We start from the raw sequence: 27,036 nt of genomic DNA on the forward strand, positions 1-27,036 counted from the left end.
GTTTCCATCACCAGAACTCCATATTTTATCCCCTCCACTGGAAACTTTGTTATTCTTTATCCCTCTGGGAGCATGGGCCCAGGATCATTATGGGATGCAGAAGGTGGAAGGTCTGGCTTCTGTAATTGCTTTCTGCTGGACATGTGTGTTGGCAGGTCCATCCATACTTCCAGCCTGTTTCTATCTTTCCCTAGTGGGGTAGGGATCTGGAGCGGTGGGGTTCCAGGACACATTGGTGATATCGTCTACCCAGGGAAGTCAGATTGGCATCATGGTAGGATCTTCAGCTTGGTGGCTGAAAAAGCAGTAAGATAGAAAGCAGAACAAATTGTTTAATAACCAGGAGTCTAAAGGTATGCCTAGAGCAGATGAGATTTGGGGGTCTCTGTTTTGGATAAAGCTGGGGAGTCTATTTGAGGTATATTCCAAGGAGCTCATGGCATTACTAATTTTTGCCTGAGACTGATAGCTACCATGTTGCCAATCTGACTTCCCTGGGTAGACGACATCACCAATGTGTCCTGGAACCCCATCACATTCTGTGGTCATAGCTAGGATGCGATTTCTTTAGTGATTACAGAATAGTGTCCCATGAACAAAATAACCCATACCTTAATTAGCCAATTATATGCTAATGGGCATTTAGGCTGCTTCCACTTTTTGGCAATTGTAAATAGTGCAGGTATCACTATATATAAGGGTGCATATGTCCCTTTAATACTGTTCATTTTATTTTATTTTTGGCAACTGTGGATACAGGTACAAAGTGCAATTATGTGTGGGTCTGACTTCCCGTTTGTATGTGTGTTTTAATAGACACAGTGTGATGTATGAATTAAAATTCACTACATTATAATGTAATCAGAGGCAGCAGCAATGCTGAAAGTAAACACTTTGACCAAAATATTTTAACTATAGTAGGTATAATATTATAATATTTACAACACAGATTACCAAAAGTGAGTGAATATTTTTGTATGCCAGAAATTGAAAAGAGTTTGCATTTACTATTTTGTGGAGGGGCTCATCTGCTTGAGCACACATGTTACAGTGCACAAGGACCGAGGTTTGAGTCTCTGGTGCCCACCTACGGGGGGGAAGCTTCAGAGGGGTGAAGCATGGTTGCAGGTGTCTCTGTCTCTCATTTTCTCTATCTCTCCCCTTCCCTCTCAATTTATGACTATCTCTCTCAAATAAATAAATAAAGATAATATTCTGTGGAGATTTTAAGTGCTCATGAATGTTTAATTAACTATCAGTCTCTGATAGCTTAAGAGATATCTCTGAGTTAAGAACTTTAAAAAAATTTTAAATATTTATTTTTTTGGATAGAGACAGCCAGAAATTGAGAGGAAGGGGGAGACAGGGAGACAGAGAGACACCTGAAGCCCTGCTTCACCACTTGTGAAGCTTTCCCCCTGCAGGTGGGGAGTGGGGACTTGAACTTGGGAAATGGTGTACTGTAACACGCATGCTCAACCAAATGCGCCACCACCCAAGCCCGAGTTCAATAACTTGATCGTTGTCTCTCATGCTGTGTTTTCCATTCAGGTGGGAGTTGCACAATTATCATTACATTCTGGCCTTTCTCTTTGCCATTGAAGAGATCAACAAGGACCCCCGTCTGCTGCCTAATTTCACACTCGGTTTCAATCTCTACAACGCCTTTAATAAAAATGGCAAGCCTTTGGAGAACATCTTCTTTTGGTTCTCAGGAGGGAATCAGACTGTCCCTAATTATAGCTGTCAGAAACAAAGCAAATCTGCCGCCATTATTGCAGGAACCACACCAGAATTCTCATCAAATATTTCACCGCTTTTGGAACTCTACAAAATTCCACAGGTAAGAGAGTTTTACATTCGATGTATATAGTTGAAAACTCCAGATTGGCCTTTCTTATCTCTTATGTAAAGAAAAAGAAAAAATGAGTGTCTTGTTCAGAATCGAGAGAAAATATCTCTGGTAATTCTACTATGGAATTCTTTTTTATATTTACTTATTCATCTTTTTTAATATATACTTTATTTTTTCCCTTTTGTTGCCCTTGTTGTTTAACATTGTTGTGGTTATTGGTATTGTTGTTATTGGATAGGACAGAGAGAAATGGAGAGAGAAGGGGAAGACAGAGAGGCAGAGGAGAAAGACAGACACCTGCAAACCTGTTTGACCTCCTGTGAAGCAACTCCCCTATAGGTGGGGAGCCAGAACTCCAGCCAGGTTCCTTTCGTCAGTCCTTGTGCTTTGTGCCACATGTGCTTAACCCGCTGCGCCACCGCCTGACTCCCTACTTATTCATCTTTATAAGAAGAGAGAAAGCAAAATCACTGCCTAACTCCGGAATGTGCAGAATTCATATTTTGTGTGTGTGTGTGTGTGTGTGTGTGTGTGTGTGTGTGTGTAAGAGTGCATTGGCATTCTATTCAGTAATCTTTTTGAATGTCAAGTTCTTCTTTTATTATCTTTATTTATTTATTGGACAGAGATAGCCAGAAATAGAGAGGAAGGGGGGAGATGGAGAGATAGGGAGAGAGACAGAGACACCTGCAACACTGCTTCACCACTTGTGAAGCTTTTCCTCTGCCTGTGGGAACTGGGGAGCTTGAACCCGGGTCCACGTGCATTGTAACATGTACACTCAACCTGGTGCATCATCACCTGGCCCCTACTCAGTACTATTTTTTTGTAATTATACAGTACAGTGTTATCAACTACAGTCATCATTTATTTTAGTCTCTCAAGCCTTTTTCATCTTATTACGTAAAGCTTGTACCTTTTTGCCAAACTTTCCCTATTTTCTCGCTTCCCAACTGCTGGCAACTATTTATCTATCTCTGTTTCTGTGAGATCTCCTTCTTCTTCTTCTTCTTCTTCTTCTTCTTCTTCTTCTTCTTCTTCTTCTATTTCTTCTTCTTCTTCTTCTTCTTCTTCTTCTTCTTCTCCTTCTTCTTCTTTTGATTTCACAAATAATGATATTTTGCAGAACTTCAATCCTCCCCAAATTATTTCAATAAGGACAATGCTCTCAAGTTCCATCCACGCTGTCGTAACTGCCAGGGCTTCCTTCTCTTCCACACATAGTACTTATTGCATGTGGAACAGAATTCATAGCTTCATTATTCTTTCTACAAGAAGCTTATTTCTTGGGTGCTGTGACTAATGCTGCTATCAGCATGGTAATGTGATAATCTCTTTGATAATTTGCTTTCCTTTAGTTTGAATATACAGATGTATATCCCAGAAGTAGTAGTACTGGAACATGGTATTGTTTTTAATTTTTTTGAATAGCTTTCATACAATTAGAATAGAATTTATATCAAGTTACATTCCCATAAGCAATGCACAGTAATTCCTTTCCCCCAAATCCTCACCAATACTTGTTATTGGCTTTTTTGGTGGGGGCCATTCTAACAGGAATTAGGTACATATAATCAGCAAAAATTAAATGTTAAGAGAATTCAAGTTTAAGACTTCAGTATTCAGGGTCTGGGCAGTGGTGCACCTGGCTGAGTACACACATTACCATGCACAGGAGTACAAGTTCAAGCACACCATTACCCTCCACAAGGGGTGCAGCTTCCCAAGTAGTAGAGCATTGCTGCAGGTTGCTTGTTTCTCTCTACTTTTATTTTTCCCTACTTTCCTCTGTCTCTAAAAAAGAATAAAAGAAAAAGATGGAGGAGCAGAAGGAGAAGAATAAAAGAAGAGGAGGAAGAAGAAAAGAATATGAAAAAGAAGAAAAAGAAGAATTAAAGAAGAAGAGGATGAAGAAGTAGAAAAGAAAAAGTGGAGGAAGAAGAAAAGAAGAAGAAAAAGAAGAAAAGAAGAGGATGAAGAAGAAGAAGACAGAAGAAGTAGAAGAAGAAAAAGAGAGGAAGGGAGAAAGAAATAGAAGAAATATTTTAAAAAATTGAATTGGTTGTGCAGACTGTCAAGCCCCAGCAATAATCCTGATGGCAAAAATGAATGAAGTGTTGACAATTTGTGTTATTGATTAAAGAAGATACTAGATAAGCTAACATTCAATGGCTAATAGATTAGAAACAGGAAAAAAAACTATATTTAAGGGGCAAAATAGTGTTGCATCTGGTTGAACACAAACATTACGATGTGCAGTGGTCCTGGTTCAAGCCCCAGGTAGGGCCACACCTGCATGGAGCAAGCTTCACACCCCACAGGACTGCTGGAGACCGTGGAATGTATTAAGTCAAGCCCTGTATATTGAAAATAAGCCAACTCCTTTGCCATTGGATTATGGCATTATTCACTGAGAAGAAGGATAAAAATAAATGGGCCAACATACTCTACATCTAAAAGAAGATGAGTCCTGAAATTAGTGCAGCCTAGAATGTTCCTCACCATGACCACACAATAAGGAGTTCTGGTGGTTGGAATCCTGTGGAAGTGTACCACTCTTATCTAGTAGTCTTGTCAATATTTCCATTTTATTAATAAAAATAAAAAATAATAAATGAGATAGATTTAGATTTAAAGTTAAACCCAGAAGAAACAAGAGGCACTCATTTATCTCTCTATTAATATATTAATAGTATTGTCCATTCCTGAATGCTTACCTTTCTATAAAAACATATCCACAGCAAAGAGAACTGACCATTATAGACTGTAAGCTTTCCAGAGTGTGTCTAGAAGTCAGTAACTGGCCTATGTTGATATCCAAATAGATAGTCATCTTGCTTCAGTCTGCACAGTCAGAACTATCTCTACAAATTCAGTGATCTTTAACTACGTTTAAACCACTGTTGACATTCCCTCTCTGACAGCATCTACAGATAAATTTTCCGAGAGTTCTAAATGAACACATGCAGCTTGACATCTGAGATTGCACTTCTAGCTTACTCAGTTCGGGATATGTTCTAACTAGGAGATTATTGACGATAAAATTCAAGAGAATGCTTGCTCATGGTTGTTAATTCTGGAAATATTTTTTCTTTCAAATTCAGATGACAGATTATATTATTTAATACAATAAATGCTAAGAGGATGGGTGGTGGTGCACTATGAATCCACTGCTCCCGGAGACCATTTATTAATTTTGTTGCCTTTGTTGTTATTGTTATATTTGTTGTTGCTGTTGTTGTTGGACAGGACAGAAACTGAGGAGGGAAAGACATAGAGGGGGAGAGAAATACAGACCTGCTTCACTGCTTGTGATGAGAAATCTGCTGAGAGCTTGATGATTCTGCTTCTGTCGGTCCAGGTCTTTCTTTTCTGGCTAACTTGCAATATTTTCATCTTGTCCTTGTTTTGGGATAGTTTTACTCTGATATGCTTTCATTCACATGTATTAAGATTCACAAATATGGGTGTTTGTTCCATTACCTGGATGTCTGTAATTTCAACATTACTCAGCTGTGAAAAAGTTTCTGCTATGATCTCTTTAAATGTGTTCTCTGCTTTTTTACCCCTTTCTCCTTCTTCTTCTTCAAGGATCTGAATGACTCTCACTTTTGTCCTTCTTATGGAATCTGCAATTTTACAGAGAATCATTTCTTTTTCCTGAGTCTTTCTTCTCTAGAAGATTTAAATTTATGAGACTTTTTAAGTTTTTATCATGATTTCCTCTTCTCAACCTAATTTAATCTACTTCCTGGCCTTCTATATGAGTCAGAACTGCATTCAAAGTGTACCTTACACTGTATTGCTCCATTTTCACTTGTTCTATCATTTATTCCAACTTTATACCACTTTCAGTTTGTAGTTCTTCTACTGTGTCTATAATTTTTGGAGAAATGATCTCTGTATTCTTGAGTATGTTCTGCATCTTAAGTTTAGATTATTTTATTGTTTTCATAATAAGTTTTGTAAATTCTATCCCTGACATTTTACCAGATCTATTTTTATAGGTTTGATTAAGAGTTTATTGTAAATACTTATGGTCATCTCAATGTTTTAATTTAACAGTGATTACTGGATATAGTGGGGTCACATTGTCTTCATAAACCACATGGAGTAAGGGTAAATATGTCATCCAACTACTTAATATAATACCTGGACAATGCCATCATCATTTCTTCTTGAAAATGCACATATTAAAATGTCAGGCATGGAAAATGACTCATTTGTATAGTGTTCTGTACTGTCATGTACATGACAGTCTTGAGTCAGAATCACACCACATCAAATGAAACTTTGATGCTACAGTCTCTTTCATTTTCATCTTGCTTCTTTTACTTTACCTAAAAATATTTTATTTTTATTAGTGATTTAATAATGATAAACAAGATAGTATAATGTGGGATAAGAGGGCTACAATTCCATATAATTCTCACCACCAGCGTTCCATTTCCCATTGGAAGTTTTCTTATTCTTTATCCCTCTGGAAGTATGGACCCAAATCTTAAAGGGGTGCAGAAGGTGGTAGGAAGGGATGGCTTCTGTAATTGCTTCTTCATTGGACATGGACATTGACATGTCTATTCATATTTCCATCCTATTTCTATTTTTCTCTAGTGGAGTAGGGTTCTGGGGAGGTGGGATTCCAGGACACCACATCCCAGACCACCAGCTGTTCTGTTTATATCTCCTCTTGATTAAATCTTATGTTTATATATTTTTTCCGCTACCAGGCAGAAAATTTAATTTTTATTAGTCATAATGAAAATCAGAATGTTTGTGTTTCTTATTTAGGTCACTTATGGACCATATGATTCTTTACTGAGTGACAAAGATCAGTTCCCATCACTCTATCAAATGGCTGCTAAAGACAACTTCCTGACACATGGACTGGTTTTGCTATTCTTGCATTTTGACTGGACTTGGGTGGGAATAATTGTTTCTGATGATGTAAAAAGTTATAAATTTGCCTCAATGTTGGAGGCAGAGATGTTGAAAAAATATATCTGTACAGTCTTTATGCTGACATTACCTATCTCATGGATATGGAATGACAATTTAGATGTTGAAAATATACCTCGCCTAGCTGATCATGAAAAAGTAAATGTCTCTGTATTGCATGGTGATTCTCAAATTATTATGGGTGTATACTTCTATGGAAGAACCTTTGAACTTGTAGGTAAGATGTGGGTTATAGCCACAGAGTTATATATTGACTTGCATAGGGTGAAGCATATAATGGACTTTTTCCATGGAAGTCTCTCATTTTTACCCCAGAAGAGAGAAGTGCCTGGTTTTGAAGACTTTATTAAAACATTCAACCCTTCAAAATATCCAGAAGATTTTTATTTAGAGAAATTGTGGCTTGACACATTTGAATGTTCATTTTCTGGGTCACTATGTAGAAAATTCAAAGACTGTCTGCCAAATATTTCCCTAGAGTTTATACCAGGAAATACAATCATGTCTGAATCCACCTATATTGTCTACAATGCTGTGCATATAGTAACCAGAGCACTCCACGAGATGTTTCAGGAGGAAACAGAAACAGGATTGAAAAGAGATGCAAACATCCCAATGCTTCTCTCTTGGCAGGTTAGTCCCCACCAAATACAGGATCTGCACTGACAGACAGCACATTCTAGGCATTCATATTGAAATGTAGCAAATACTAATGAATGTATTTCATAACCAACATCATCTCCTAAAAAGAAAGGGAGAATTCATTTATATCATATGTAGCTTATGACTAATTCTAGAATATCTATCTGGAAAATCCTGTCTTCAAAAAATTTCAGGGTATTGATATCATTACACAATGAAAGTTCATTTAATACCATTTTTCCCTTGATGAGGAGAAAATAAATCCTGAATGACATTGATTAGAATAACCTTACTTAAGGACCTGCTTTTTAAAATTTACTTATTTTCCCTTTTATGCCTTTTTTAATGTTGTTGTAGTTGTTGTTATTACTGATGTCATCTTTGTTAGGGAGGACAGAGAGAAATGGAGAGAAGAGGGGAAGACAGAGAGGAGGAAAGAAAGACACAGGCAGACTTGCTTCACAGCAACTCCTCTGCAGGTGGGGTTGCAGGGGGCTCGAACTGGCTTAACCCACTGTTCTCCAGCCCTACTCCCAGGACCTGCTTTTATTTATAAACTCTACTTAAACTCATTGCTTTTAAGAGTATTCTAATAATGCTAAGTGATTAATACATATAATGTATACTTACTCTGTCATTAGTGGGTCTTTATGATTCTGGAATGATATTTATAGATGAGGAGATAGAGGCAAATCTGATAGATAAGTAGATGATACACAGATAGATTATATGGTAGATGATACATAGACAGGTGCTAGATGGATGATAGATAATAGATAGATGACAGGTAATAGATCAATAGAAGATAGGGGATAGTTAGATGATATATTTATATAGATAGATGTGTGATACGTAGATAGATAGATAGATAGATAGATAGATAGATAGATAGATAGATAAGCTTTCTCCAATGAAGTCAGGATCAGGATCACATATGAATATGGGACACATTCAGACAGAGCAGACACACAATGCCAGGAAGATATTTTGTCAGCATTAAATTCATGTATTTTAAAGTAATAGAGATTATTTCAAATATAAACAAAACTTCCATAGCAAATACCTCATGACAAAATATAGACCAACAAAACATAGATCAAATCAGTTTTCTGGTATCATAAACTAAGACTTTTTTGAAGACTACAGTATGAGCCCTTAGCATAATTTTATTTAAAGCATGCAAAATTGTGGCAGATTGGGTTATGGTTCATTTCAGTATATATAATACTATTTATAGTACATGTAGAATTTATAAAGTGTCTATATTGCCCCCTTTAGTGAGAAAGGATTAACCTGACCAGATGTCATTGGTATGTCTTGTACAAATGTCCATGTATCAACTAAACTATAGGAAACATTATAATTTAATTAATGGATTTCTAAATTTATTTTATGGCTAGAGAATTGATTTTCTCATTGTGCCACTGACGGCCATTCAGACAGAACTGAAAGCTGGTACTGGTCAGTGGTTTGTCCAGTAAAATGGTGGAGTCACTGTGTAGGCATGGGTCCGCAGCAATAACCCTAGTGACAATAAAACAAATAATTAATTAAGTAAATAAATAATAAACAACTATTATGACAAAGAACATTTATTTGGGGGAAGGATGTGTTGATAGGCATGGGACTTCAATCTCTAAATTGAATACACTTTTCATTTATAAATTTACTTTTCCTCCAGCTTCACTTACTTCTCAGAAACATCCAATTTACTAACAGCATTGGGGAACACATATCCTTGGAAGACCAAAGAAAGTTAGTAAAACGATACGATATCCTGAACACTGTGTCATTTCCTGCAGCTCATGACTTCCTAGTTAAGGTGGGAGAGTTTGTCATCAATGGTCAAAATAACCAAACCTTGGTCCTCAATAAAGAGGCCATAGAATGGCCTATTGAACTGGAAAAGGTACAGTAACATTTCATTTCTACTTACAGACATAATGGAAACATCTAAATAGAGTCCTAACATGAGATAGAGTGTTCACACTTCTGATTTATAACTAACATCATTTTTATAGTGTAATGTACTGAGTGCATACTATTTTAATAATCCTTCACAATTTTTAAATTTTAGATTAAGTTTACACCATTTATTTTTATATAAAAGATAGAGAAGGCAAAAGGGCAGTGATAAGGATGACAAAACAACATGCTATCCAAGTCAGAAATGTCACTGGCCTTTCTTATATTTTAAATGCTTACTTATATTATGTAAGGGGCATGTGTTAGGTATTTCTGTAATTCCAGCAAAACATAGACTGAGACCTGACTCTTACTACATTGGAGGGAGTTACCATGCTCTACTATCTCTCTCTGTCTCTCTACTTGAAAAAAAAAAACAGCTTTGAGTGGTGAAGTCTGGGTAATGGCAATGAACCAATGAAGTATTACTACTTTTTCTTCTTAAGGTCAGCAGAGGTGGTATAATAGGGTAAGAGGTTAACAGGAGAGGCATCAAGAAATACAAGCAAAGTCCCAGATATTCCAGAAATGGGAGAAATAAATGTTTTATGGAGAATGGGGGAAAGTTCTTTGCAGTCTTAGAGTTTAAGAAGGTAGTAGATAATTATGATAACCAACTTATTGGGAGCTTGGTTTACTTTGAAAATCCCGTGGTTAGAATCGACAATATTATACTTGACCTCACCATGACTTAAGTCATTTAATGCTATTTACTATTTAGATACTGACAGGACCAGATCATTCTGACCCATCTAGCCTATGCCATATATACATATTCCCCCCCACAAAGGTGTACATGATCATCAACAACAACAACAAAGTGCTCAATATCACTAATTATAAGAGTAATGAAAATCAAAAGCCTTGATTTTCCGAACTTTCGTGGCAATTACGAAATGAATACTAAGAATTCCAGCTAGCTCTACAAGATAGAGTTTTGGACATCAGTTCTATAATATATATATATATATTTCACAATACTGGACTGCATGCCACTCTTAAAGTCTTGTAGATGATATATTTGTGATATCTGTTTATACCACAATACAAAAGGAATGTTCTGAAAGACTTTCTCTTTTCTACCTTAGCCTCCCATATCTGTGTGCACACAGAAGTGTGGTCCAGGATTCAAGAAAGTTATACAGGCTAAGGCAATCTGCTGCTTTGAATGTGTCTTTTGTCTGACAGGGGAGATTTCAAATACACAAGGTAGGAAAACTTATCAATGCTCACTTGTTACTTCAATGAAAAGCAAAAGCCGGATATTGGCTTTTATTATAGCAGTGGACTCCACCAATGATAGCATGTGCATGTAGCCAGGTGCATCACCTCATGGCCCTCTGCATCCCACAAATTGCTTAAAGCTTTATTTCCCTATTTTAACTTATTAAAAAATGTATTTATTTTTTTTCTTTTGTTGCCCTCACTTTTTTATTGTAGTAGTAATTCTTCTTGTTGTTATTGATGTTGTCGTTGTTGGACAAGACATAGAGAAATGGAGAGAGGAGGGGATGACAGGGAGGAGGAGAGAAAGATAGACACCTACAGACCTATTTCATCACCTGTGAAGTGACTCCCCCTCCCCACCAGTGAGAAGCCAGGGTCTCAAAGCAGGATCCTAGAGACCTTTATTTTATTTAAGAAAGGAGATTTTAACAAAACTGTAGGATAGGAGGGGTACAACTCCACAAAATTCCCGCTAACCAATCTCCATAGCCCATCCCCTCTCCAATAGCTTTCCCATTCTTTATCCCTCTGGGAGCATGGACTCAGGGTTCTTGTATGTTGCAGAAGGTGGAAGGTCTGCCTTCTGTAATTGCTTCCCCACTGAACATGGGCATTGACTGGTCGATCCATACTCCCAGTCTGCCTCTCTCTTTCCCTAGTAGGGTGGGTCTCTGGGGAAGCTGAGCTCCAGGACACATTGGTGGGGTCTTCAGTCCAGAGAAACCTGGCTGGCATCTTGATGGCATCTGGAACCTGGTGGCTGAAAAGAGAGTTAACATGCAAAGCCAAACGAATTGTTGAGCTATCATGGACTGAATGGTTGCAATAGTGGAGAGGAAGTGTTGGGGGGGAGTTGTACTCACTGCAAACTCAAGTGTACTTAGATGGTCCCTCATTTGGTGCATAGATGTTGATTGTTAACTCTCTAGGCTGATTGAAGTTCTAATCATTATGTAATGTCCTTGCCTATCTTTTATTACTTTAATTTAAAATCTATTGTGTCAGAGATGAGAATGGCTGTTCCTGCCTTTTTTGTGGTCCATTAGCCTGTGTGATAGTTTTCCATCCTCTCACTTTAAGTCTGTGTTTGTGTCACATGGGAATCATGCAAGCAGCATATGGTTGGGTTATGTTTTCTGATCTATCCTCCCTCTGTGCCTTTTGATGGGTGAGTTTAAGCCATTGAATCGTGACTTTTTGTTTTTCTCTTGCAGCCTTTAGGATCCTTTCTTATCCTTACTTCTTTTCATTGGGACTTGATGTGTCTTGGTGTCTTTAGCTCTGGGTTGATTCTGTTTGGGACTCTCTGGGCCTCTGGAATCTTAATGTCCTTTCTGTTCTTTAGGTCTGGGGAGTTTTCTTCTATAATTTCCTCTAGAATGTTTGCTTCCCCTTCCTCTCTTTCTTCCTCTGGCAGGCCAATTATACGAATGTTACTCCTTTTGAGATCATCTCATATGTCTCTGCTGTTGTTTTCAGTGTCTCTCAATCTGTTTTTGAGCTCTTTCACCTCTTAGTTTTCTATACCTCATCCTCTGTCTGGCTAATTCTGTTTTCTGCTTCTTGTAGTCTGCTATCACTTCCCTCTGCTGCTTTCTTCAGTTCAGCTATTTCAGCTTTCAGTTCTCTAATTGCTTCAAGGTAATTAGTATTTTCCTTGAGCGTTTTATCTTTTGTTTCCCTAATATTGCTAGCCCTTTCCTCCAAATTTGTTTTCATTTCTGTGGTTAAAAACTTTATTATTGCTTGCTTATTATCTTATTCATGGTTACTTCTGGCTAATTTATATTTTCTTCTGGGCTTTTGTCTTCATTGATTGTAGCAGCAGTTTTATTTGCTCTGGATCTAACCATTCTTTATTAATGTGTTTTTTATTTTTATGTTCTGTTGTTCCTCAGTTGTTGTGTTTTGAGTACAAGCCACACTATACTAGATATATTTATGACAAATGCAATCACCAACCTCAGAAATTACAATAGCAACTGAAGCAAGGATTGGAGCCATTTAACCAATATTAGCCAAACAATGTCTCTAGTGTGAGAAAAAATAGCAACCAATCCAAGTGAGGAAAAATAGAAAGGAAAAAAGGGATACCAAGAACAGACGATCATGCAAATCTACTATCTACTGTATATTCTAGGGGAAGCAAGAGGAGAAAGGGAAGTAGAGCAGAGATACACACAGAGAGAGTCCACTCTGAGTCAGATTTCTTCCCCAATATAATTCAAAAATGTGTATCAGTGAATTCAGAAAGCCAAAGGAGGAAAGAAGAAAGGATGACAATAATGAAAAAAAGAAAGAAAAAAGAGAAAGATAAGAAAAAGAACAGTAACAAAAGAGCAGTGAAAGGAAAGTGTTTATTATTATAATTATTATTATGATTTAATTAGCTAGGAGGAGGGAGAAGGGGGAGAGTTGGTAGGGGAGGTATAAAGAGTGAAACAAGTTCCTCTAGCAATGGATAAGACACCTTGTCCCCTAGCTATGGAAAATACACTAAGAGTTAATTCTGGTCCAACTGATGGAGGGGGGAAGAGATATACCTATATATAGTATTAATAATAAATTGAACAGAGTAAAAAACCTGTCCTGCCTTCAGCTTGGATGGATCCAGATTGCCGCATGTCCCCTGAGTAGAGGCAGCTGATTGTTAAGAATATAAAACAAACAAAAAAACAAAAATCACCTCTGGCAGTCTTTCTCTTTCTGAGTAAGGCTCTGCCTAGTCAAATATTTGTAGCTCCAATTGGCCAGTTAGAAAGAAAAAGGGTCAAGGGTTTCAGAAAGGAACAGGACTAGAATTGAAATGAACCCCTGGTGAGCCAGGAATATTGTTAAAGAAAGAAGCTCAGCGGGGGAGCCTTCTAGGAGCAGCTCTCTGGCCCCCAGGGTATGATTATTGGGGGGTCGCAGGGGTGCACTTTAGGAATAATAATAGCAATAATAAATTTTTCTTTCTTTTTTCTCTATTTTCGAACCCAAACTGAGCTATAGTCACCTGGTTTGAGTTCCTGACTCCCCACCTGTAGGGGGTGGTCACTTCACAAGTGATGAAGTATGTCTGCAGGTGTTTATCTTTCTCTCACCTTCTCTGTCTTCTCCATCACTCTTGATTTCTCTGTGTCCAATCCAACATCAGTGGCAACAATAACATTAACAACAAGGGCAACAAAATGGGAAAAAAGGCCTCCAGGATCAGTGGATTTATAGTACAGGCAATAACCCTGGAAGCAAAAAAAAAAAAAAAAGTTGAGAGGTAAGGAGGTGATAGAGAGTGAAAGAGACAGAACAGAGAGATGACTACAGCCCTGCTTATGACTTGCAAAGCTATCTCCCTGCAGGTGTTGACTGGGAGCTTAAACTCAGGTCTTTGTACACTGTAATGTGTGTGCTTAACCAGCTGCACCACCACTGACCTCTATATTTTATTTACTTTAATGAGAGAGATGACAAAAGAAAGACAGAGATAGAAAGAGACCAACCATAAAAACAACAATGAGATTACTACACTCCTGTGAGACTGTCATATATCAGAAAAAAGCAGCAGCAAAAGATGCTGGAGGCATTGTGAGGACAAAGGAACCCTCCTGCACTGTTGTTTTCACCGGGCTGGCTTCACGGGCAGGTAACAGATGACCAGGGACTCATGGCTGGGTTGTACGCAGTATCTCTTTATTCATGCAGGACGCAGTGCAATCTATACCAAGCTAAGCTAAACTAAACTAAAAACTACAAACTACCTTGTCCTTATAAATATACTAGCCCAGTAGGGTGGGAACAGGATGTGATGCAGAGAGGGTGGAGAGAAAAGTGACAAAGTGACTGGTGAAAATCAGGGTATGACAAGGAGAGGATGTGGAGCAGGTGAGAATTCTACCATTAAACCACCAATGCCCTGGTGGGAAAGTGGTGCTTGTTAACAGAGGTTATGTAAATAGAATACAGTGTTCTGTAAATAGAATGCAGGGGGGATTAAACCAAATGAAACAGAAGGGGTTTTTAAAGCATACCAACACTGCACTGCTGGTGGGAATGTAAACTGGTTCAAGTTATGTGGAGAGAGCAGTGTAGAGAACTCTCACAAGGTTAGAGATGGACCTACCCTATGCCCTGCAATTCATCTCCTGGGGATATACCCTAAGGAACCAAACGTACCCACCCAAAAAGATCTATGTATACCTATGTTCATAACAATTTGTAATAGCTAAAAGCTGGAAGCAACCCAGGTGTCCAACAACAGATGAGTGGCTGAGCAAGTTGTGGTCTATTGCACAATGGAATACTACTCAGCTATTAAAAATGGTGATTTCTCCATTTTCAGCCCATCTTGGCTAGAGCTTGAAGAAATCATCTTAAGTGAAATAAGTCAGAAACAGAAAGATGAATATAGGATGATCTCACTCACAGGCAGAAGTCAAAAAACAAGATGAGAAGAGAAAACACTAAGCAGAACTTGGAGTTGGTGTATTGCACCAAAGTAAACGATTCTGGTGTGGGTGGGTGCAGGGGATTGTACAGGTCCTGGAAAAGATGATGGAGGACCTAGTGGTGTTATGTGGAAAGCTGAGAAATGTTATGTATGTATAAGCTATTGTATTCACTGTTGAATGGAAAATATTAATCCTCCAATAAAGAAAAAAATGAAAGAAAAAAAGATACCAACCAGAGCCCTGCTCAGTTCTGGATTGTGGTGATGTTGAAGATTGAACCTTTGACCTCAGAGCATGAGACATGAAATCTTTTTGCAAAGCATTATGCTATATAAACAGGCCCAAAGTTCCCATTGAATCAGTTTTTTCCCCTCCAGCAACATTGTTGGGGCTCAGTGTTATCAACTGCTTCTGGAAGCCATGTTTTCCCCATTTTATTGGCTAAGACAGAGAGAAATTGAGAGAGGAAGGGAAGATAGAGACAGAGAGAGGAAGCTATACACTTTGAGAAACATTAAACCTACAGGTGGTTAGCCAGGGGCTCCAATGGGGATTCTTGCATGGATTCTTGGACTTGGGACAATGTATTCTTAATTTGGTTCACCACTGCCCAGCCCCCTCCATTAAACCATTAACTCTTTAATTCTTACTTTAATTTTACTGTCCTACTAGTAAAAAAGACTTTTCTCACTGACTATCCAAATATCCAAAATCTGATTTTTTCTCTTTTTTTTGAATTTTAAATTTTCCCTTTTTTAATTGCCTTTTTTATTGTTGTTGTAGTTGTTATTGTTGTTATTGATGTCATCATTGTTGGATAGGACAGAGAGAAACGGAGAGAGGATGGGAAGACAGAGAGGGGGACAGAAAGACAGACACCTGCAGACCTGCTTCACTGTCTGTGAAGTGACTACCCAGCATGTGGGGAGCTGGAGGCTTGAATCGGGATCCTGACTCCAGTCCTGTGCTTTGCACCACCTGCACTTTAACCCACTGCACTACCGCCTGACCCTGTTAAATCTGATTTTTCACTGATGTGAAACTACATCATTCTCTACCACGTGTTCTGTAAGTTCTAAACTTCCATGTGTTGTTTTAACATCTCTGAGTATTCTGACATTGCATGGCCTAGTCAGAAGTTTGCTCACTATATGTAGTTGCTGTGAGTAGAAAGGCTTCACTCCTCAGAGAGCTGTCCTACCATGCCAACAAAACTCCCTAATGGGCTGCATTTTCAATTAGATTATCAAAGTACAACAAATGTTTTGCTATGCCTAAGGATCAGGTTTTGAACCCTCCATCCACACCTGCAATGGGGACAACTCACAAGCAGTGCAGCAGGTCTGCAGGTATCTATCATTGTCTCTATCTTTCCATCCCCACAGGCCCTCTCAGTTTCTCTCTGTCCTATTGGAAAAATAAAGAAAAAAATGCCTGCTACGAACTTCATTCTCATATTGAGGCAACTGGGCTACGTGAACCCCATATTTTTAAACATCACTGATTTGTATAAAGGGAAGATTTTATTTCTCATCAGAATATTCCAGAAGAACTGTGATACATTTTTTTCTGCAGAAAAATATTTTCTCAGAGATTTAGGATATTAAAGATGCTACTTTCTCTCTTTCAGCTTTTGTGTGATTAATAAAAATGAGAACTCTAATTAAACCATAAAAGCATTTTAACTCAGAGAATTTCAAATTTGTCTATTATAAACCAGTGTTGACTGTAAAGAACTATTATACATTATCAGTGTCAAAGGTAAATCACATAACCAGAGGATTACCCAATCTAGACTGGCCTTAGACTGAAATTTCTTTTGAAATGTAGCCAGTCTTATTTTTAGACAATTGTCTAGGATCAAGAATAGGAAAACTTATCTTGGTGTATCTTCTGTGTGCATCTGAAGGAGTCATTAGAGATAATGGATTGAAGGTTATAAACTTTAAAATTATTAAAAATAAATGTTGTGAATAAATACAATTCTTGCTTATCTCTCTAGATGCACAAGACTGTATCCAGTGCTCAGACCAAGAATATTCAAACCAAGAGAGAACACACTGTCTCCCCAAGTTGGTGACCTACTTGTCCATTGAAGATTCCTTGGGGATGGCTCTGGCCTTCACAGCTTTGTGCGTCTCTGTCATCACAGTGGTGGTTTTGTGGATCTTTGTGAAGCACCAAGACACCCCCATAGTCAAGGCCAATAACAGGACTCTTAGCTACATTCTGCTCATCTCCCTCCTCCTCTGCTTCCTCTGCTCCTTTCTCTTCATTGGTCGGCCACACCCTGTCACCTGCGTCCTCCAGCAAATCACATTTGGACTTGTGTTCACTGTGGCTCTTTCCACTGTGTTGGCAAAAACCATTATTGTGCTGTTGGCATTCAAATCCATGAAGCTGGGAAGAACCATGAGGTGGCTGTTGGCATCAGGGGCTTCTAACTATGTCATTCCCATCTGCACTCTTGTCCAAGTGGTTATCTGTGGCATCTGGCTGGGACTGTCTCCCCCCTTCATTGATGTAGACACACACTCTGAGCCCAGGCACCTGCTCCTCTTGTGTGACAAGGGCTCAGTCGCTGCCTTCTACTGTGTGCTGGGCTACCTGGGCTCCTTGGCCCTGGTCAGCTTCTCCTTGTCCTACCTTGTCCGCAACCTGCCTGATGCCTTCAATGAAGCCAAGTTCTTGACCTTCAGCATGCTGGTGTTCTGCAGCATCTGGGTGACCTTTCTGCCTGTCTACCACGGTTCCCAGGGCAAGCGCATGGTGGCCTTGGAGATCTTCTCCATCTTGGCCTCCAGTGCTGGTCTCCTAGTATGCATCTTTGCTCCCAAGTGTTACATTATTCTGATTAGACCTGACAAGAACTCTTTGAAATACTTAAAGAGTAAAATGGACCCCAGGAGAAACGGACATACTTAGGTTTTATCCCACATGTCTGTCATATTTTAAGGGATTTAAACAACTGAAATAATTTGATTTTGCATTTCAATATTATAATGCAACTGACTCTAACTTTTTAAATTTTCTTTATAAAAAGGAAACACTGACAAAAACTATAGGATAAGAGGGGTACAACTCCACACAATTCCCACCGTCAGAACTGAGCATCCCATCCCCTCCATTGATAGCTTTCCTATTCTTTATCCCTCTGGAAGTATGGACCCAGAGTCATTATGAGATGTAGAAGGTGGAAGGTCTGGCTTCTGTAATTGCTTCCCCACTGAACATGGGGGTTGAAAGGTCAATCCATAATCCCAACCTGTCTCTCTCTCTATTCCTAGTGGGGCAGGGCTCTGAGGGAGCAGAGCTCCAGGACACATTGGTGGGCTCATCTGCCCAGAAAAGTACAGATTTATCATGTTAGCATCTGCTACCTGGTGGCTGAAAAAAGAGTTAACATATAAAGCCCAATAACTTGTTGACTAATCATGAACCTAAAGGCTAGAATATTACAGATGAAGATTAGGGGGTCTTTATTTTGTAAATATTAGGACAGTAGAACTATTTTAGTTATATTCCAAAGAACCAATGACTATACTAGTTTTTTTTTTCTTTCATGAGCCTTACATATGATATGCAGGTGGATACAATTTATTGTTGTGGAGATGATCCCATGGCTGGAAAATGGACCAGAAAGCTGGATCAGGGAAGAAAATAGTTCCCAAATATGAGAACGGTGTATAAATATTGTTGACTATAAACCCCATCTATTTGATCTGATCTGATATGGGGCCCACATTCAATTTAGGAGCCTATGTGACCTCTGCATCCCCGTTGATCTCAGGTGTAGCATAGAGTATGTTGTCCATCCTCCCTTTGCCAGATGGAACGTTCTCTACCATTGCTGATCCATGTTGAAGGCAAGGTCCTATGGAGGCCCACAAAGGGGTCCATTGTGTTGTTCCTGGTAGAAATGACTGGTAACAATGGAGTACATCTAGGCCCATCATGTCTGTGTGGGAATCTCAGGACTCCCCGACTAGGGCCCCAGATGATAGGGTGGCCTGAATGTGACTAAAGTGTCATCATTGAAGTCTGCCAGTCTCTTGACCTTATTCAGCTTTTGCAGTCCTTGCTTTGATAAGGTTATCTTTGGAGTAAGTGAGAGAAGTGTAACAGGAAGTAGGTGAGGAGGGTAACTAAGTCTAAGTAGAAACTATTTCATTAGGAACTTTATGGTATATTTTCAGGTCTTTCTCCTTGCTTACTGCATATATTACCTCACTGCAGACTATTGTGCACTTTTGCTTTCAGGCATATACTTCGCCCTAATTTACAGATACATGTGAATATATGCCCTATCTCATGAGACACTACCTTTTGATTACCAATAAGACCCCCTCCTTTTAACATGGATTTGTTGTGTGAAATTCCCCTCATTGAGACAGAGATATTTAGAAACACAAATACTGTCTCAGTTGCTTTATCCTGCCTTTTTACTTAAAATTAATTCCTTTGTTCTAGTTATCATACAAAATTATATATATTCACATTTGACCATGCAAGTTGATGATATTGTCCATTAATATATCCTTTTTTATTCATTTAGAATATTTATTATGTTTCTTTTAAAATACATTTGTCTGGATATAACTAGAAAGACATTTATTTTGTAAAATATACATCTCTCCCCATGTCTTAAGGCCCACGCATTAAATCCTGGTACTGCATGTGAATACTGGGGAAGACTCGCTTGGCCTGCATGGATGGTGGTGGAGCTCAACTTCTATATCTAACAATATAGATTTAGATATATATTTCCTCCTGAATTTGATTATTACCTATATAAGGCAAATATTCTGAAATATGATTGTCTCGCCACAAAAATGTGTAATAAACCATTATTTAAAAAAAATTTTAAATTTCGGTATTAATGGTTTATAGTAGACACTGAAATGTAGTAGTTTAATGTAAAACATTAATTCCCCAATAAAGAAATTAAGAAAAAAAGAAAAAGAACCATGTATAATCTCATAGTCAACTAGACACTATTGTTACGTGAGTCACCACTCACAAAATATAAAGAACATCTATATTCCAACACATTGGGCAATCTAGGGGGAAAAAAAGATGAATTCTTAGAATCAAAAACCTTCTAGGGAGTGGGCAGTGGCCCACCAGGTTGCATGTACATGTTACAAAGTGCAGGGATGTGGGTTCTAGCCCCTGCCCCCACTTGAAAAGGGAAACCTTGAAGAGTGGAGAGGCAGAGTTTCAGGTGTCTCTCTCTATTGACGCCTTTCCTCTTGACTTCTCTGTGTTTTTCTAATAAATGATAAACAAAATGCTGTAAAAACCTAAAACTAAAAAAAAAAAAAGAAATACAATAGTTTGTACTTGCAGAATATGGCCACATAAAAATACAATCCCCACTGGTCCTCCTCTGTCATCGTGTGCTAGGACATGAATCCATACCCACCGCAGAGTTTTTTTACTTTATTGCAACACACCAACTCTAGTTCAAGTTCTGCTTAGTGTCTTCTCTTCTGATCTTGTTTTTCAACTTCTTTTTATTTTTTGGCCCAATTGTTTTATTTATTTTTATTTATTTTATTTATTTACTTTTTAATTTCTTTTTTTCTTTATTGGGGAATTAATGTTTTACATTCAACAGTAAATACAATAGTTTGTACATGCATAACATTCCCCAGTTTTCCCTATAACAATACAACTCCCACTAGGTCCTCTGTCATCTTTCTTGGACCTGTATTCTCCCCACCCACCTACCCCCACCCAGAGTCTTTTACTTTGGTGCAATATGCCAGTTCCATTTCAGGTTCTACTTGTGTTTTTTTTTTTCTTTTGATCTTGTTTTTCAACTTCTGCCTGAGAGTGAGATCATCCCATATTCATCCTTCTGTTTCTGACTGATTTCACTTAACATGAATTTTTCAAGGTCCATCCAAGATCGGCTGAAAACGGCGAAGTCAATATTTTTACAGCTGAGTAGTATTCCATTGTGTATATATACCACAACTTGCTCAGCCACTCATCTGTTTTTGGACACCTGTGTTGTTTCCAAGTTTTGGCTATTAGAAATTGTGCTGCCAAGAACATATGTGTACACAGATCTTTTTGGATGGATGTGTTGGGTTCCTTAGGATATATCCCCGGGAAAGGAATTGCAGGATTATAGGGCAGGTCCATTTCTATCCTTCTGATATTTCTCCAGACTGTTCTCCACAGAGGCTGGACTAATTGACATTCCCACCAGCAGTGCAGGAGGGTTCCTTTGACGCTACACCCTCTCCAGCATTTGCTGCTGTTGCTTTTTCTGATGTATGACATTCTCACAGGAGTGAAGTGGTATCTCATTGTTGTCTTTATTTGCATTTCTCTGACATTCAAAGCCTTAGAGCATTTTTTTCATGTGCTTCTCAGACTTCTGGATCTCTTCTGTGGTGAATATTCTGTCCATGTCCTCCCCACATTTTTGGATGGGGTTATTTGTTGTCTTGCTGTTGAGTATGGCAAGCTCTTTATATATGTTGGTTATTAAACTCTTGTCTGATGTATGGCATATAAAGATCTTCCATTCTGTGAGGTGTCTCTTGGTTTGGGTAGTGGTCTCTTTTGCTGTGAAGAAGCTTTTTAATTTGATGTAGTCCCACAGGTTCATACTTGCCTTAGTCTTCTTTGTAAGTGGATTTGTTTCATTGAAGATGTCTTTAAAATGTATGCAGAAAAGAGTTCTGCCAATATTTTCCTCTAAGTATGTGATAGTTTCTGGTCTAACATCCAAGTCCTTGATCTACTTGGAATTTACTTTTGTATTTGGTGAAATACAGTGATTCAGTTTCATTCTTGTTTCCAACACCATTTGTTGAAGAGACTCTGCTTTCCCCATTTGATAGTCTGAGCCCCTTTGTCAAAGATTAGGTGTCCATAGGTGTGGGGGCTCACTTCTGGGCTCTCAATTCTATTCCACTGGTCAGTATGTCTATTCATGTTCCAGAACCAAGCAGTTCTGATGACAATGGCCCTATAATACAATTTGAGATCTGGGAGTGTGATGCCTCCTGTTCTGTTCTTTCTTCTCAAGATTGTTTTGGCAATTCTAGGTCTTTTCTGGTTCAAGATAAACATTTGTAGCATTTGTTCTATTCTCCTAAAATTGTGCTTGGGATCTTGATTGGGACAGCATTAAATTTGTAGATGGCTCTGGGTAGTATATTCATTTTGATGATGTTAATTCTTCGAACCCATGAACATGGAATATCTTTCCACTTCTCTGTGTCTTTTTCAATTTCCTTGAGTAGTGACTCATAATTTTCAGTATACAAGTCTTTCACTTCTTTGGTTAGGTTTATTCCTAGATATTTCATTGGTTTTGTTGCCACAGTAAAAGGAATTGATTTCTGGATTTCAATTTCTTCTAAATTAGTGTTTGCATAAAGGAATGCAAACTTTGGAATGTTAGTTTTCTAGCCTGACATCTTACTGTATTTGCTAATGATTTCCAAAAGCTTCTTGCTGGATTCCTTAGGTTTTTCTGTGTATACTATCATGTCATCTGCAAATAGGGAGAGTTTGACTTCTTCTCTTCCAATCTGTATCCCTTTAACTCCTTGCTCCTGGCTGATTGCTATGGCAACAACTTCCAACACTATGTTGAATAGCAATGGTGATAGTGGGCAGCCCTTTCTAGTACCTGATCGGAGTGGAAATGCTTCCAGTTTTTCACCATTGAGTATGATGTTGGCTGTAGGTTTGCCATATATAGACTCCACTATCTTGAGGAATTTTCCATCTATTCCCATTTTTTGTAGTGTTTTGATCATAAAGGAATGTTGTATTTTGGCAAAGGCTTTCTCCACATCAATTGATATGACCATGTGGTTTTTGGTCCTGCTTTTGTTATGAGTGAACTCATCCCATATTTATCCTTCCTCTCTCTCTCTCTCTCTCTCTCTCTCTCTCCTGTCTATTTTATTGGAGAGGGCAGAGTGAAATTGAGAGGAAAGGGGAAATAGATCTGGAGAGAATATTATCTGCAGACCTGCTTCACTGATTCTAAAGTGCCCCTCTACAGTTGGGGGAATGAGGGCTCCAATCAGGTTCCTTGCACATGGTAATGGTATGTGCTCAGCTTGGTGCACCACTGATCAGCCCCCTGATAAATGCTATAATATTTTTGAGTAAAGTAGTTTTTCTGCTTTATAGAGGGGGCAGGTTAATATTTTTCTGTCAACAGAAAAATACAGTAGTTTGTACATGTGTAACATCTCTCACAAAATATCTCTCTTTGCCTCTTTTTCTCTCCCCCTCTCTGCCTTCCCCTCCTCTCTCCACTTCTCTCTGTTCTCTCCAACAACAAAAACAACAACAATAAAACAACAAGGGAATAAATTAATATTTTTTTAAAAGAAAGGAATTCAAATCAGAACATCCCACATGGTGAGCAATAGTGGTGAGTGCTGCGGACTGAGAGGGGAGGCCACTCTGTAGTGCTGCTGGTGTGCTTGTCTCTTATCTTATTCAAATGTTTTTTTTAATTTTTTTATTTTCCCTGTCATTGTCCTTGTTTTTTATAGTCTCACAAATCCCTATTCAATTTATATGAGAGAGGACGAATGGATTGAATGTCTCAAACTTTTTGATGCATAGAACTTTTTTATATTTTGTTTTATTATCTTTATTTATTTATTGAATAGAGACATTCAAAAATCAAGAGGGAAGGGAGGATAGAGAGGAAGAGAGATAGAGAGAAACCTGCAACACTACTTCACCACTTGTGAAGCTTTCTTCCTGCTTGTGGGGACCGGGGACTGGAACCTGGATTCTTGTGCATTGTAACATGTGTGCTCAACCAGGTGCACCACCACCCAGCCCAGAACTGTTTTTAGGGGAAAAGTGCAGTTTTATTTTTACTGCCGTCTAGGTTATTGCTGGACTTCGTGATTCTATGATGCATACACTGCTCCTAGTGGTCATTTCTTCCATTATTAGCTTTATTCCTTCCCTCTTGTTTCTATTATTATTATTATTATTATTATTATGGAACATTTTTATTTTAGTATAACACTGAAAGAAATTGTGTTAACGGGTTGAGTGGTGTCACACCTGGTTGAGCGCACATGTTACAGTGTGCAAGGACCCAGGTACAAGCCCCCAGTCCCCACCTGCAGAGGGAATGCTTCACGAGTGGTGAAGCAGTGCTGCAGATGTCTCTCTGTCTCTCTCCCTCTCTGTCTCTCCCACACTCTCAATTTCTGGCTGTCTCTATCCAGTAAGTAAAGGGAATGCAAATTATTTACAAATCCTGTTCAACAGTTATGTTATAGGCAGGGGAGACAGCATAATAGTTATACAAACAGACTCTCATGCCTGAGGCTTTGTAGTCCCAGGTTCAATCCCCACACCACCAGAAGCCTGAGCTGAGCAGTGCTCTAGTAAAGAAAAATAGAGTTTTATTATTTGAAATTCAAAACGTTATTAGAATTACTGCAGTAACAAGGTAGGTCACCAGGCAGGGTGTGTGAAGCCAGTCATGTGACCAGCGTGCAGCCCCCACTGCACTAGGGTAGCTGGTGTCTTGGTGTCTTTCCCTCTCCTGCTCTGTCTGAAACAAATCACTCTGCAGCGGTGAAGACCTCTGAGCACAAAAGAGAAAAACTCAGAGCGAAGAGGAATTAATTAGTATTCATTCTTGACTTATGTGATTATTTCTATGAAGGGACTCAGAATTACAAATACGAAATGCAACAACTGACAACTAAATCGAAAGGCTATTATCAGGGCCAGGTGGTGACACACCTGAGTGAGTGCACATGTTATAATGCGCAAGGATCTAAGTTTGAGCCCCTAATCTCCAATTACAGGGGATAAGTTGTGGGAATGGTGAAACAGTGTGATACAGGTGCCTTTCTTTCTTTCTTTTTGATATTTATTTATTTATTTACTTACTCCATTTTGTTGCCCTTGTTGTTTTATTCTTGTAGTTATTACTGTTGTTGTTATTGATGTCATTGTTGTTGGGTAGGACAGAGAGAAATGGAGAGAAGAGGGGAAGACAGAGAGGTGCAGAGAAAGATAAGACACATGCAGACCTGTTTCACCACCTGTGAAGTGACTCCCTGCAGGCAGGGAGCCAGGAGCTCAAACCCAGATCCTTACACCAGTCCTTGCGCTTTGATCCACCTGCACTTCACCTGCTGCGCTATTGCCTGACTCCCGATACAGGTGTTTTTCTGTCTCTATCTCCCTCTGCCCACTCAATTTCTGATGGCCTCTATCCAATAAGTAAATAAATAAAGATAATTCAGAATAACACAGAAGAAAAACTAATATTAACCATAATATGCTGTGAAAATTCCCCTGGAGAGTGAGAGAGACAGCATAGTGGTTATGCAAACAAACTCTCATGCTAGAGTTGCCAGGTTCAATCTCCTGCACCACAATAAGCCAGAACTGAGCAGAGCTCTGTGAAAAAACAATAATGAAACATAAAATTCATCTGGAATACACGCTTGTTTTCTGCAAAGTACTAATGTAGTAAGCACTGAGGCATTCCCCTTTGTTGTTAAAATTTGGAGGCTCTGGCCGGGCTAGCTTCATGGGCGGGTAACAGAGACGACCAGAGACATACGGCTAGGCAGGGAAGCTGTATTTCTTTATTGAGGAACAACGATTCATAAACTAAACCAAACTAATCACCAAACAGAACTCTCCTGTCTCGTTGCGGCGGCGCAAGCACTCTCTCTTACTCTGGAACTCAGGAACCATCTCTCAGGGTTCCCAGGGGCGGGGCCAAGTGGGCCTGCAAAACTAACTGGACTGATCCAATTTTCTTGGCGGGGGAGAACTAGAACAACCCAATGTAAAGCATAAAACACCCCTTAGTGGGACATAAATAAAAAGCCCATCTTGGGTGTGCTCTCTCCTCCCAACAAAAGACTGACAAGAATATTAAAGAATAGGAGAGGGAGGAGAGAGAAGAGGAGAGGGGAGTCAAAGAGACTCTAGAATCGCTCTATGCACATTCTTTTTAGTTTATATCTACCACACGGCTCTATGCCTAATTTCTCACCACCCATCTCAAATTGAAGGCAGAAGATTCAGCCTGTGCCTAATGACCAAAAATTAGGATGAACTAATGTGCCTACTCCTTCAGTCACCCTATTAGTAAATAATAAATTTAATCCAAATCCATGCCTAAGATGTTTAAAATGGAAATTACAGAATTTGTCTGTCTTTCTGTGTGTTTAATTTCCTTGACTTGTTTTTTTCCCCGCTAAATCCATCTGATTCTCACCTTAATTTGCAATGGGCTGTCTTGAAGGGAATCAATAAATACTTCCCACTTCAAGACTCTGAAATTATGCAAAGTCTTTTGAAATTCATACCATCTGTAATGTCTAAAGGTGAACTCACAAGGTCTTGGGCCTTGTGGGAGACGGGCCATTTGCCCAAAATAAAGGGGCACCAGCATAGGAGCATTGGAGCGATGACTTTCAGAAAGCATCTTCTTCTTTATTTTTTGTACAGAAGAAGGTGGGCAGACCCAACAAGAATTTAGCAGGTTGACACACCAGGTGGGGAATCTGTCTGTATTATTATGATGATGGTGATTGTGAGAGATGTTTAAGTCTTCTCTTCAAAAGAACATGACTACGACTGTTTAGTACAAAAATTCTTTTAATCAATTGTTATCTGTGGCCCCCTGTGGCCAGCAGTGTCCTGTTCTTTAGGTCAGCTCCTTGCAGTGCTTGCTACTCCTCCAGCAGAGACCCTCAGACTCTCTTCCTCCTTTTCTTATTTAGGCAATGGGGAGACTGTGAGCTCTGAACCCCATCCAGGGGTGGAGGAGACAGTTCTCCATTGGTATAAAAGATGGGAGTTCAAATATGATTACAATGTACCTACTGTCTATCTACAAAGTGGAACACCCCAAACCAACTCTTCATCTGCACTATTCCAGCCTTTAGCTCCACGATTGGTCAACAATTTGTT

General features: G+C 38.9%; 1 protein-coding gene across 1 annotated transcript in view; it reads left to right on the plus strand.

The window, feature by feature from the left end:
- LOC132535612 (vomeronasal type-2 receptor 116-like) overlaps positions 1-20,971 on the plus strand; it is a 30,438-nt gene extending 9,467 nt beyond the window's left edge. Inside the window, exons 6-11 of the mRNA XM_060182207.1 lie at positions 1,552-1,843; positions 6,647-7,447; positions 9,138-9,365; positions 10,510-10,630; positions 17,081-17,968; positions 20,918-20,971. Coding sequence (XP_060038190.1) covers positions 1,552-1,843; positions 6,647-7,447; positions 9,138-9,365; positions 10,510-10,630; positions 17,081-17,968; positions 20,918-20,955 — 2,368 coding nt within the window. The 3' untranslated portion in view covers positions 20,956-20,971. The remainder of the gene's footprint in view (positions 1-1,551; positions 1,844-6,646; positions 7,448-9,137; positions 9,366-10,509; positions 10,631-17,080; positions 17,969-20,917) is intronic.
- The last annotated feature ends 6,065 nt before the right edge of the window (positions 20,972-27,036 follow it).

The sequence above is a fragment of the Erinaceus europaeus genome, chromosome 23 (assembly GCF_950295315.1).
Source record: "Erinaceus europaeus chromosome 23, mEriEur2.1, whole genome shotgun sequence".
Classification (NCBI taxonomy): domain Eukaryota; kingdom Metazoa; phylum Chordata; class Mammalia; order Eulipotyphla; family Erinaceidae; genus Erinaceus; species Erinaceus europaeus.